The sequence below is a fragment of the Sander lucioperca genome, chromosome 16 (genome assembly GCF_008315115.2).
Source record: "Sander lucioperca isolate FBNREF2018 chromosome 16, SLUC_FBN_1.2, whole genome shotgun sequence".
Taxonomy (NCBI): Eukaryota; Metazoa; Chordata; class Actinopteri; order Perciformes; family Percidae; genus Sander; species Sander lucioperca.
The window spans coordinates 18,265,657-18,279,900 of record NC_050188.1 but is presented as its reverse complement, the minus strand read 5'-3'; the positions used below and the strand labels follow the sequence as shown (position 1 = coordinate 18,279,900).

Genomic DNA, 14,244 nt, shown 5'->3' with positions numbered 1-14,244 from the left:
ACATAAAGAAACACAAAATACGGTTTACTGTATGTGTGTGTGCAGCTTTGAAAAACACAAGTGTGTCAACTGTATTGCTTCCTAAATTATACTTACAAAGCTTCTATATTTCTGTACAAAGACATATTATTCTGTGTATCTTTACAGAGGTGAACCAATAAAAGGCTGTATACTACCCTGTGGCAAGGCTCCATGATGTGGCTCTTTGGTCTATAATGACAGATTGCTTGTTGCAGGTAGAGCTTCTGCCCTAAGGGGCTTGGAGACATGTCATACTATAGGACTGCAGACTGCAGGTGTGTGCTAACAGTATAATTGTTTTTAAATTAGTTTCTGACTACTTGTATATTTTAAAGCTGCACTATATTTTTGTTTATATCAGCAATGGATCAAATGACTATAGGTAAAAGGGGTGAAAGGGGGGCTCATAGTGACAAACGCATAGAAAACTAAAAGGGCATACCCTATTTCAATGTTAATTCAGTGTGAATTTTCCCAGTCAGGAACTACATTTTCCGATAATTCTGACAAATGAATGCAGCACAAAACACCCTATCTTGCAATGTTAACGAAAGTGAAAAATAATTTGTGTAGCAGCATTACACTTGTGACTAGCTGCCCAAAAAGGAGCCAAACTTGATCTCCAAACTTTTAGCAGGTTACCCCTCTGTGAAGAGTCATGGGTGGTCTGTTACATTTCATGTTTTAAACAGGATTACCTTATTGTTAGAAAGGTTCCAAACCACAAAGTGTAAACCCTGCACGCCCAGTGCTGCCCGCAGCACATATTGTCATAGTAACCACATGGGAACTGTAAAGAAAAGGTTAGCAGTACAGTGAAACTGCCATCTTATAAGCCACAACTAAACGTTTGTGACCAAAAAACTGAGACAAGGTTACACTTACGGCTGAGACAAAGAAACATTTCTACTCTGGCATCTGGTTTACTGAATGTTGCACAATTAAAAATTCACCTTAAGTCCCAAAATGCAAATAACGTTTTCCTCTCTTTAATTCCTTCTCTCCTCTGTCATAGAAAATTGCAGAAAATAATAGTAGTTTGAGTCTTTTGGCTAAAGTAGGTCAGTGGAGCCAACTGTCAGAAGCAGGAAGAGGGAGATCTGGAGCGGTAATATTCCAGCTACAGTATAGGTCCCCTCAGGTCAGAGCTATTCACAACACAGAGCGACCACTGACGCACAAACATACAGTATTGTCCTGTTCTTCAGTGTGTTGTATCGCTGTGGACAGAGACGACATCTATGGACAGACAGTATGTGTGGGTGGACTGCCAGTGTGTGTATGTTGAGGATGGAAGACAAGAAGACAATGCCTGTGTGTGTGCGAGGTTGCAGAGGAGTGAATCAGTACGTGTGTGTGTGTGTGTGTGTGTGTGTGTGTGTGTGTGTGTGTGTGTGTGTGTGTGTGTGTATGTTTGTTTGTGCGTGTTTTATAGTAGGGCAAGTAGATCAAGTCCGTTTTAGATAATTTTCCAAACTCTAGCACTGACCTCTTTGGCTCTAACGCCGCCCCTCCTGCCCTATATGTCCACTGCAGCTCAGATATGCACTTCCACTGAATGATATTATCACCCACTAAATTTTGATAAAAAGTTGACAGACAGCAATGAACACTGATCAAATTATTTCCCAGTCAGATTGCAACACTCCAGCACCGATACCAGTGCTCTGCAGCAGAGAGAGTGCAAGTTAGCTTGATCATGGCATCCATAAAGCCTACATATGTTAGGAGTATAGTCATGTTCAGAAATATAAGGGTTTGCACCTGAAAAGATACATGCTTGGATAGAAAGGTATTGTAATGAAGGACATACTGATATGGACACACTGCCTTGAGTAAATACATAGACATTAATCAATTAAATTAAATAATGATAATACAATCAAACAAAATCAGATAGCCTCAGATGACCCAGATAAAAAACTTCATCCTGCTTATGTTACTCCTCAGCAGATACGGCAGTTGAGTGTGGAAGATGCTGACTGACCGAACTGAATACCAAAGCCTCCACTTCTCTCTACAAACATTAAACTTCATATTTTGCAAAAAAATGATGTGGCTCAGTTAGCCTAGGTACCTTTTCTTTGTATTAGTGTCTCATGTTTCTTAGATTACCAGAGGAATGCTGCTCTTCTACAACCACCACTTGTTGTGAGAAAAGCTCCTGCAGTGTGGAAATGAGACCTAAATGTTGTTTGTAGCATGCTTGCTTTAAAATAAGCCTGCATGTTGTGTCATGCCTTTAGATTGTTGATTTGTTCCCTCCTTAGGTGTTGTTTAGCTGAGAACATGAAAGAAAAGCCCTTTGGCAAAGTCTGGTGTGAAGCCTTAAATAGCACAGGTGAAAATATATCAAAGCTTAACCCCATTCAGGTGTAGTGTTACCTCACTCCATTACAAAGACCCCTCCCCTCAGGATTTATTTAATTACCAAAACTACATAATTGGAATTAAGAAATTCAAAAAAAAAAAATTGTGGATGAACTTGGGCTGAATGGAAAACTCCCATAAAATCTGAGTGACTGACATGCCATTGTGCCAGAATAAGGTTTAATAAACAAACTAAAAAAAACAAACAAACAATAGCTGTTGTTCCCAGCAATTAGTGGTTTTGTCATGTAATTAGTAGTCAGAGTAGGAGTGGAAATGCATCCTATTGCACAAGAAACAGGAACAATCCGAAACAATTCTGCATCAGAGCGGATAAACTCTTTACTAAGTCACAACTGTATTAAATGACAGGGATTAAGTTCTTAACACACATACAACTGCAAAGCAACAACATACAACACGTTTAAAAGTCAAAGGAAAAGTTATTTCCTATGTGGTTCTTGAGCGTAAATGTAATTCTGAGTGCTTTTTTTACAAGTTCTTTACTTGTGACTGAGGACAGCTCCGTCATGCTTTCTGACCCGACCCAGTTAGTCAAACACAGGTTTATTTAGACACCAAACAGTAAGGCTTCATTTCAACCACGGCACCATCGATCATACTCAACTACATTTTTACTGCCATTAGAGCCCAACTACTGCGGCTTTCCTTGGGGACACACTACTCTTCTGTACTTTGCTTTTGCACACTGTTTGCCACTCCACTGCCAACCACATGAGTAGAGTAGCAGAGCAAAATCAGGCCCTTTGAATTACTCATAAGGAGGAAGAAGTTAAAGAGGCCATTGTGTTTATTTTGGTCTCAATGAAGCTGCTGTGCACTTTTACTGATATCTTTTTTTCATTTGGTGTAGCCATTTTTTTCCTAATAATTATGTGCATGTGTGTGGTAAAGTGTGATAACAAGGGAAGAAAGCATCACTGTGTTTGTGTGTGTACAGTAAAACCACTTCATGGCTCTGGCTGGCTGTAGCTTCTGTAAGATCTGAATGGAATCATTCAGGTCATTTTGCAGGGGAGAGTTTGTACTACCATCCCGTTGTCATACAGCATGTATCCTTTCTAGTTGCATGTTATTCAAAGTTGCTTTTTTCAACAGAAAATCTTTGTTTTATTTTGTATTCTGGGTGAACAGCCCCATTAATCCAGACACAAATCACCCTACCTACTATTTACTGACTATCTACGTAGGTATACTCAGACCCCTGTGGTGATATGTGTATATGTATGCTTTGACCACATTTTTAAATAAGTTACCCGGTCAACATGCACCCCAACTTTCAACTGCTTTTTAATTGATTTCTGCTTTGACTTAAAAGAGGGAGCACTAACTGAGGCTGGCGGGGGGTGAAGCTAAAACACATTGTTCCCACTAAGCAGAGTTAACAGCGGCTCTTTGCTAATTCATGCGACCTGAACGGGACTCACTGAGAGTGTGTGTGAGGAGGAAAGGCAGGAAAAGGGAGGGAGAAAGTGCGCTTGTGGCTGTGTTTCTGCTCTGTTCAGCTAAAAGAAGTGCTCCTTTAGTCATAATTCAGTTTGCAGCACAGCAGCAAAAGAATGACAAGCTAGAGTATCTAGAGTATCCATGCCAAATACAACCTATTGTCTCTGGGGGTGCAGAGATGACAGCAAAGACATCTGATACACACCATTTGTATAACCGTAACTCTGAAGTCAGTGCCACATGTTGGTTAAGCTTGTAGTTGTAGTAATTCAACGTGGGATGTCTGCTACTTGCTTTATGGCCTATTGTCTTCATCTTTCACTTATTATTTTATTTCATGCATTTTACAGATATTTCCACATTGCCAACACCATCGAATACATTATTACATCACATAAGATCAGTGGTGCTCAGTGGTTCTATAGGAATGGCAATATTAGCCGGTCCTCCACTTTTGTCCAAACTGAAATATCTCAGCAACCGTTGGACAGATTGCCATGAAATATTATAGTACTCATATTTATGGTGTCACTAGTGAGCCCCTGACTTTTCATCTAGCACCACCAACAGGACAAAGTTTTCACTTATCCAGTGAAAGATCTCCACATCTATAATACTGATCGGCACAAAATGTTAAATGTAATTGTTGCAGATACAACATGAGGTTAACTTTTGTGGTTTTGAGTGACATATTTCAACCAGTGGTGGAAGAAGTATTCAGATCCTTTACTTAAGTAAAAGTACTAATAGCACACTGTAGAAATACTCTGTTACAAGTAAAATTACTGCATTGAAAATGTTACTTAAGTAAAAGTATGTAAGTACCATCAGAAAAATGTACTTAAAGAATTAAAAGTAAAAGTACTCAATGCCGAAAAATCCTCACATTTTAGAAACCGGAAACGATCAAAACAGTTCTGTTAATCAACTAAGTGTTTAATTGTCTAATCATTTCAGCTGGACTTGTAGGTCTATATATTGCTGGGTAGCTTCATTTATAATAAAACATTGTATTTTATAAACTACATGTGTTTTGTGTGGAAACATCTTAATTTGTAAAGTAACTAGTAACTAAAGATGTCAGATTAATATAGTGGAATAAAAAGTACAATATTTCTCTCTGAAATGTAGAGTAGAAGTAGAAAGTGGCATGAAAAGAAAAAGACTCAAGTAAAGCCGTAGACTCTTAAGGGCAACGCACATCTGTAGCAGAAAACCCAAAAAATAATCGTAAATGTATGTATTTCCTGGCTCTGTAATCATCTGGCCACCCCTTTAGATTTATCTTGTGACCCCTTGTGGGGTTCAGACCCCTACGTTGGAAACCACACTACATAAGACTCTTGCAAAATCACACACACACCTCACACTTCATTTTACACCAAATTCTAATTTTATGGATAGAAAAGCTCAAAGATTTGCAAATCCACTACTAATAATGAAACAAATAATTTACAAAGAAAATAGGTCAGTGGTAGTACATTTGCATTTAGCACCAATACAATTGAAACACTTGAATTGCATAATTTCCATCACTAACCCAAAAAGCTAATTAGAACAGAAAATATAAGTGATGCATATCTTGCAACCTTCAGCTGTTTCTGCAAATAAACACACTGATGCCTGCTGGCCAACCTCCACATGAAGCTGTGCGCTGTGATTGGCTGGTTTGTTGCAGAGAGTCATCTGGCTGCGTACCTCCTGGCTGTGTTGTTCAAAGGGAACGTCACATTACCATCGGTGTATCTCAGACAGAAGTGGGTCAGTAGCTGCATTAACATATATTACACACCAAATGATACAATATCTGGGAATATCCTCCTGCTCACTGTCCACTCATCATCAGTGGAGCTGCTGCAGATCACTTAGAGCCTGTATGGAGTTTAAATATGTCTTTAAATGTATAAATATACGAGTGTTAATGTGTACAGTGTAAGCAGTTTCTGTGCAATTAAAAGATAATAGCCTACAGGCAGAGCACTTAGGTCTGAACATGTTTTTGTGTTGTGAATATGGTTTAAAATAAGTGCAATCAACTGTTTTGCAACTGGTGTGAGAGAGTTAGATGAGATGATCAATACCACTTTAATGTCTGTCAGTTTAATATATGGCTACAGCCAGCAGCCTGTTAGCTTAGCTTAGCATAGGGAATGGAAACAGAGGAAAACAGCTAGCCTGGCTTTGTCAAATCATAACAAAATCTGCCCATCAGAACTTTAAAGCTCAGTAATTAACACCGTGAAAAACAAAATACGAAGTGTAAAAATAACAGTTTGCACCAGTTGGAATTAAAAAGAAATATCTCTGATTCTGCTGCATCAATTTTTTAACTGTCCATCGTGAATCCAGCAACATTATAAAAGTGCAATGCTAAATCAGTAGAGTACTCTTTATCACAAAAAGCAATATACTGATACAAAGTGACATACGCAAGTGCTGAGCCAATCTATGAAGCATCATTATCCATAATGCTTTAGCCATAATTCTGGTCAGAGATAACTATTTTGGGCGCCCGGATTGCTCAGTTGGTAGAGCGGGCGCCCATACATAGAGGTTCACTCCTTGACGCAGCGGCCTGGGTTCGACTACGACCTGCGGCCCTTTGCTGCATGTCATTCCCCCTCTCTCTCCCCTTTCATGTCTTCGGCTGTCCTGTCAAATAAAGGCCTAAAAAAATAATCTTTAAAAAGAAGAGATAACTATTTTAATGGCTGCAAAAACATTGAACAGTAGTCAATTATTATACAACCTTCTCTTCTACCTCTGAATGATCACCATGCAGGTCCTGCTGTAACTTTACTGCTCATCACTCATTCAGGATCCAACTGAGCAAAGGTTATGATTACAGCTGGTTTTAAAATAAAAAATAACACTCACACAAAGTGCATGTTGAAAAGATTTTCTTGTGGTGCATAATGCTTGCTTAAAACATTTGCCTGTTATACAAGAACGCCCACACTGCAGAGGGCATGGCTGCTCTTGGCTTTCTAAAAAGGGTAAAAGTTGAAAAATCAATAAACAAACTGCACAGAGTTTCTGCAAATGGGAACTGGAGAGAGAAAGCATGGAGTTCTCATTAGTCAAGGATTCATTACACTCACTAATTATTACAATCATTGCAACTACTGAATATGACTTTAACTGGTGGCATAATGACACTTTTCTTTCTCTTAATAAATCAATTTTGTGTAGTAACCTAAAAGCTTCAGTGTGTATCAGAGCCTACTCAACCATGCAACAAACAACCCCACCTACACAGCTAAAGAGATCCCTCTGGGCCACACTTCAAACACCACGTTGCCCTTTTCTTAACCCCAATCACAACCACAAGTCACCAACAGACCAATCTGACTTGGCTGTGTTCCTCGACCAGCCCTGCAGCCCACATGTAAACCCTCACCTGCTTTCATTCCTGACAACTGACCCTTGGCAAGCCTTACCGTCATCATAGAAGACATCCTCTGCTTCTTCGCGCATCATCTCATCCAGGTCGTTTTCTGCAATGTTGGTCATAGCCATCACTATTCCTTTTCTTCTTCTTCTCCTCTCTCCCTCGGCAGACTAATCGGAGCTTCAGAGAGAGTGACTGGGCTGTAAAATTGAATCAACGCCGGCTCGGCCTCTTCGCTTCAGGCAACAGTGTGATCACCGGCAGGCTCCTTGCTCGAGTAGCACAGAGGACTGAACTAAGATTCAGCTGTCTGCACGAGAATGTGTGTGTGTGTGTGTGTGTGTGTGTGTGTGTGTGTGTGGGTGAGAGAGAGGACGCCCATTAACCTTCACTAAGTTTCAGCAACAGTGCTGATTTCATAACATCCTGTGCAAAGCTGAAGTGAGAGTGTGCTTTTTGGAGAGCACTTATATGAGTAAGTGTGCGCATGTGTGTGTGTACTGTAAGGGGAGGGTCAGTGGTGTGTTCACGTGTGTGTGTCCATATGCACAGTATGGCGCTCTACAATGAGTCAGCTTGAGTGGCTGGTGATTACCAGGAATAATTAGATTCTGTATTTTGAGCCAACAAGGACATGCAAAAAGGGTGTAAAAATGTGTGTTTGTGTGTGTATGTGACATGGCGTGTGTGATATGTGGCTCTACTTGTCATTCCTTCACTGCTCACTAGGAATCACGGGACCACACTGATGGCTCTGTCTCTATTTTTTCACTTGGCCCACATCGAGTGGGCCTCAGCAGAGCTGATAACGTCTGCTGTCATCTGCTGCTGCAAAAAGTCTCCATAGTGATGCGGACGCAGCGAACACACACACACACACACACACACACACACACACACACACACACACACACACACACACACCTGCTCTGAAGAAGACAGATTCAGACACTGTGGGAGGTTCTGTTTATACCTCTCTTATAATCATAGCTTTTACATTTGGGACTTCAGCATTGATGATGATGTTTGAGTCACAGAGCAACACTAAGCATCTGTGTTTTCGAAACATAAATATGAGCCAAATGTTCAACATTGCAGGTTGTTTGACGCCATGTGCTGCTGTTTTGAAGATATTTCCAGAATCCTCAAAAACTCTTCTATCCAGCTGGAAGGAACTATTCCACCTGCTGCACAACAGAGTAGATTATTTAACAGGTTTCCCAAGCTGCAAGTCTTCTGTTCAGCCAAACAAAGATGGTTTCCAGAAAAGACAAATCTCTTGCGTGTCTTGTACGATGTACTGTGAAGCTGTACGCACAGTGGTGCCTAGAGCTAAATGCTAAAATGATGACAGATAGGATAAGATAAGATAATCCTTTATTCGTCCGACAGCGGAGACATTTGCACTGCTACAGCAGCAAAGGAGACGTGTTAGTTCATCAGTTAAAATGCAAGATATGATAAATAAGTAAACAGTAAAAAAGCAGTAAACAGTAAAGAGCTGAATATAATAAGCAGACAGACTGAATGATTGAATTCACAGTATTGCACATAGAAAATATTGCAAAGTTTAGTATACATTGATATTGCACACAAAGTAATTGTCATCATGACAATGCTAACACACGCATGTATAATGTTTACTATGTTCACTGTATTGTTGAGAGCTAACATTTGCTAATTTGCACTAAACACAAAGTACAACTGAGGCTGATGGGAATGTCATCAGTTTTGCATTTATAAACTAAAGTATTGGACAAATCAAAACCGGATATATGAACGAATTACTTTTCATGACAATCAACACATGTTTCAATATGGACCAAGTGATGGGCCGACTGACACTGCCATCACTCGAGCCACGCCACCAGCTTGGCAAAAATGCTCTTGTGACAACGTTGCATATACCTTGGACATATAATGACCACAGCTTCAGCTTCAGCCATTGTAGCTCAGTCACTGAGACATGTTTGGTACATCTGGACACCCAAAGCAAACTGGGTGCATCTAGTGAACTAAACTAACTCCAAATGCGTGTCATGTAGAATGAATAATGTAATTCCAGCCATCGGCAGGGCGAAATAGTTTCCATCCAGCTTTTTAAGAATTTTGCACCATCCCCAGAAGGCCCCTTACCAGTACCTCTCAAGCACTTCATGTTCAGTCCCAAATTACTGGGAGCATGCAGTCTTGTCTCTTTTTGACCTTTAATTTATTCTAAGTTGAAAAAAGTCAAGAAAGCAGCCAGAGACAGAATTTCTTTCTCTGTCTCACACCGTACCTCCATTTGTCTTTACTGTGCAGTTTCTCTGACTCACACCCCATTTACACAAACCAATTCCCAACCAAAATAGAAACTAGGCTTCAAGTCAATTCATTATCACTTTTCCTTTAGACTCCCTCTCCCTTGCCACCGCCTCCCTTTAAGGCCAAAGCTCAAGGGAACAGACCTGGAGACAAACTCATTTTCACTGAGGCTAGTCCAGACAATTTAGACACACATTTATCAGGAGGTGGGATGTGGGGTCTGAATACATATGAAGAACATGTCACTGAAAGTAACTTGTGGGGTGAACAGCGATGTTTACAAATGAGACGTGGCAGAGAACCGCACATGCATCTTAAAATCAGTGAAGGAACAACTTTCAGGTTTTAGAGTGCAAAAGCTATATAGGAAATCAGTACAAACTTTTTGATCAAAGTGAAGGAGTAACTTTCCCAGCAGCAACAGGAAATTACAGAAAGTGGTGAAATAAACTGCATAACAAAACAATCTAGAACCATAAAGATGCAAAAGAACCACATGAACTACTTGCAAACACTGAATTTAAATTTGATAGTTGTAGCTGTCAAACTAAACAGCCAGAGATGTGTCTGATTAAATCAGGATGTGGTTAAACAGTTATGGTTTATGTTCTCTAACCCAGTGGTTCCCAACCTGGGGTCCAGGCACCCCTCAGGGGGGTGGCAAAGATCACAGGGGGTGCGCAAGTCTTTATCTGGTTTGAGGTTGAGGTAAAAAAAAAATATGTGCACATGTTTAACAAATTATGATAATACACTAGAATATATAATGTATACAAAAGTCGGTATAAAAACTATATATTTTTGTTCTCGCTTAAAATTGTAGGCAGGCTATTTAGTAGGTCAAACCTCCGGGAGCTCTTAACCTGGGACCCTTGCTGTCATCAGATCAGATGCTAGCTGCTATCATCGTCGTTTTTCCTGCCGCCACGGCATCACTATTTTATGAATAAAACATGGCGGAGAAACGTAAAAGTGCTGATAACTGCTCTGTATCAAAAAAGAAAGTAAGGCTGTATCTCGAGAGTTACCTCAACTTCAGTTTCGGTGTGGGGGGGGAGGGGGGGGGGGGGGGGCTCAGCTTTTCTTAGACATAAGTAGGGGGGGCGCCAAGGAAAAAAGGTTGGGAACCACTGCTCTAACCAATATGGTGGTTCACAACAGACTCTGATCCTAGAAACATAATGCGGGAAATGGAGAATCACTGGTCATGCAGGCCAGTAAAACAGAAAAAACACTCAGAATACTGACACATGCAAAGCAAAGCCCACTGTCTTATGCAGATACGTCCCACTCCCATCTGTTCACTGCTATAATCATCATGTTCTGGTGACTATCATGATTTATGTGCAAAACATTTCTGATATTAAACTCAGCAAAAAATGGAAATGGAAAATTGCAGTTATGAAAAGTTTCAAATCCAGGCATTCAGACGTTTCAACAACTTTGTTCTCTCTCTCAGCAGCAGCTTCTGACTATGAGCTACTTTACAGGCAGCAGTGCCAGAAAACGGGGTCACGTTTGGGCTGCATTTGCCCTGCTGCATTTCAATGACTGGGTACATTGTTGTCACTAGCAGAGTAAACCCTCTGCTTCGGGAAATGCAAACGCATGCTGCTGGGATGCAACACACAATGCCACAGACAAACACACAAACACACACACACACACACACACACACACACACACACACACACACACACACACACACACACACACACACACACACACACACACACACTTACCCCGGCATGGCAAAGAGTAGCACAATCAGACCCGCTCGGTACAATGGTGTTGTTTGAATGGGGTCAAACAATGGAGCTCTGAAACGAGCCAGATGATGAGTATCCCAGGAGGCTGAATAGGCGGCTTCAGCCTCCTACACACTCGCTCCTCTGGCCCTGATATTATGCATCAGTGTGCTGCCTGTTACTGTGAACTAAAATATCCATTATTAGCATGGAAGCAGCAACTCATTAGCATCCAGGCTAATTCTATGGTGCTAGTTAATTTGCAAGAATGTAGCCTCTTGCACAGATGCTACAATGGCTATAAAATACTAGTAAACTAGAGAAAGTAATTAGCATCAGACAATGGTATTCTTCTATTATTAACCCAAACATTTAGATGTGCTAACATTATTTACTGTTAACCTTTCTGGGGTAGCTGGAAGACTTGTAAAACCACAGCATCTCAACATACAGCAGAGTAAACTAAATATTCAATAAAGTTTTTTTCAGAATTATAAAAGAAATGGCAACGTAGCTTGGAAACATTTAAAAAGAACAGTTTCACAACTCATAGCATGTCTCTCTTTTTATATTCTTCCCTGATTTAAGATAAAAAGTTATTATAAATTAGTTTGTAAAATCCCCTGGTTTAGAAAAGAGTTAGGCTTACTTGCTTGTGTCTCAACTGACTCATACATGAAAATGATCAATGTTCACAGCAGGTTATTTATATCTGTTGCACTCCAGGGCTGCAGCTACCATTGAGACCACTGAGTTCATGTCCTGGATTTTTTGGGGGGAAATTTGGGGGTTTTAGCAACTTGGGGGCATTTAAACTATAAAATTAAAAAATAACATATTTAGTAGGTTGATTCCAGTATTTTTTATTTATTCATTTAATTAAATTGATTTATTTATCAGCATTTTACCATCAGAATTTTATTTATAGCAGTCTAGATGAAACATAATCTAAATTATTTAGACACAATATAATTAAGCATTTAAGTAATAAAAATTACAAACTTTATTTTCATGACCTGACCACAGCTCCACTACACCCTTGAGTAAACAGACCAGAAGATTTTAAAAGTGAGATTTAAAGCCAATGCATAATACTTGCTGATATAATAACAAAACAATAACAAATTATATCCATGTGTAAAGCATCTTTCTATACAGAACTGCAGAATATGTATTTATAAAGCAACAATTAAACAGGCCATGAAACTACAAAAATCTCAAGTGGAAATGAAGAGTGGAAAATAAACAACAGGATATTGTTGCAACACAAAAAGCCAATTCATAAATCCTGTGGAAACCGGATTCCAGAACTTGAACTTGAACCCCGAACAAATTAGGGAACTTGAGTAATGTGTTGTTACAGCATATTATTGTCACTCCAGGCTCAGTCTGCTCAGAGATATTAAATACACAGAGAGGCAAGCAAGTGGGCAAGTTTAAGGAGGAGACAGATTGATGTCAGTGTGACTTCCTCTGACAAAGCATGACAGAATGGTATGGGTGAAATAGACATAAGAAAAAAAAAGAGACAGACGGGTAAATAAAAAAAAAAAAACTTCTCTCCTCTCCTCTCATTCCCTTCACCCAGGCCTCTGCCTCTTTTTCTCCCTTCAAAGAAGGATGACAAAATAGGATGATTGTGAAGGGGCGCCTGGTTACCCTGGTTACAATAATGAGGGCGTGTGTGGTAAATCCAATTTGCCATGGCACTCTCTGACTCATTTGAGGTGCACATGTGTGAGTTAGTGTTTGTGTGCGACGCTTGTGGCGTCATGTGTCTGACAGAGGATGGCCATAATGTACCATACTGTAGCCCACCTTGCACATACTCATGCATGTAGACACAAACACTTAAAGACACACACACACACACACACACACACACACACACACACACACACACACACACACACACACACACACAGGTTCACACATCTTTTCTAGGCATCTGCAAACTGTTCATATTGGAAGAAACCACAGACTGGAGATCACACACTGGATTTTGATTCTACTTTCCTCCAAGAAGTAATAGTACAGGAGAGATGGTCGTAATTACACCAAAACGAGCAGGTAAAACCCAAATTATCCAAATCTTAGACCTAACAATGGGTATAATGAATAAAACTCAGAGCTGCTGCATAAAACCGAGCAAACACAGTGAACCGTTGGTTGAACATGAATGCCTGGAGTCAGAGGTCTTTTATCAGAAAATAAGTCTGTGCAAACAAGAGAGTATCAGAATGTAGGAACTTGCAAATTAGTACTGAATTTAAAAAAGGGTTTTAGTTCAAACTTCACAGATTCTTAGCAGTTTCTCTTACATTATTCAGGCAAACACCACCTGGGCAAACAGGCAGCCTGTAATTGTTTGAATATGCTGCCTGGTTTAGTGTGCAGTAGGCAGCATAGTGAGATGCAAGAAAAAAGTTAAAAGGATGTTAATAAAAAGCAGGAACAACTGGAAGATATACCTACTGTACGCATATTGATATCGTTTCATCTTTATATGGTTGTATGTCTTGACTCTGCGGTACATTATGTCAAAGAATAATCCCAGCAGACGCCTCCTTGTCAATGTGAAGCCTTCAACTCCTTTTTGTGCTGTCACCAATTTCTACTTCTGTGCTCTCTCCCTGTCTCTCCCTGTCGCTATTGTATTTTGTCTTTTTCTGTTCCACAATTGGATCCTTTTCTCTCGCTCATTTACTCTTTGCCTTTCTGTCTCTGTCCCAGAGGGCACCGAGGGCATCAGACAATAGCAGCAATACAGCCGCTCCCTGCCAGCTGTGCAGACTGGCACCACAGAGATGGCAGTGGCCATGTTGTGCCCTGCTGCTGCCGGCTACACCTGAAGGGAAGAGATAACAGCTAAAGCACTCAACCAAATGACCCAGCAGACCACAGCCTTATATCTGTTGATCTCTGAACAGGCTGGCGAAC

General features: G+C 40.3%; 1 protein-coding gene across 5 annotated transcripts in view; it reads right to left on the bottom strand.

Annotated features, from left to right (window-relative positions):
* The window catches only part of ripor2 (RHO family interacting cell polarization regulator 2), a 69,427-nt gene extending 55,487 nt beyond the window's left edge, over positions 1-13,940 (bottom strand). For 2 of the 5 annotated variants that reach the window (XM_031296272.2, XM_031296273.2), the window contains exon 1: positions 7,299-7,619. In XM_031296272.2, the coding sequence (XP_031152132.1) occupies positions 7,299-7,377 (79 nt within the window). In that variant the 5' untranslated portion in view covers positions 7,378-7,619. Of the gene's footprint in view, positions 1-7,298; positions 7,622-13,779 lie in introns of those variants that run through there. The other 3 variants (XM_031296274.2, XM_031296275.2, XM_031296277.2) reach the window with 3 other exon arrangements.
* Between the last annotated feature and the right edge of the window lie 304 nt (positions 13,941-14,244).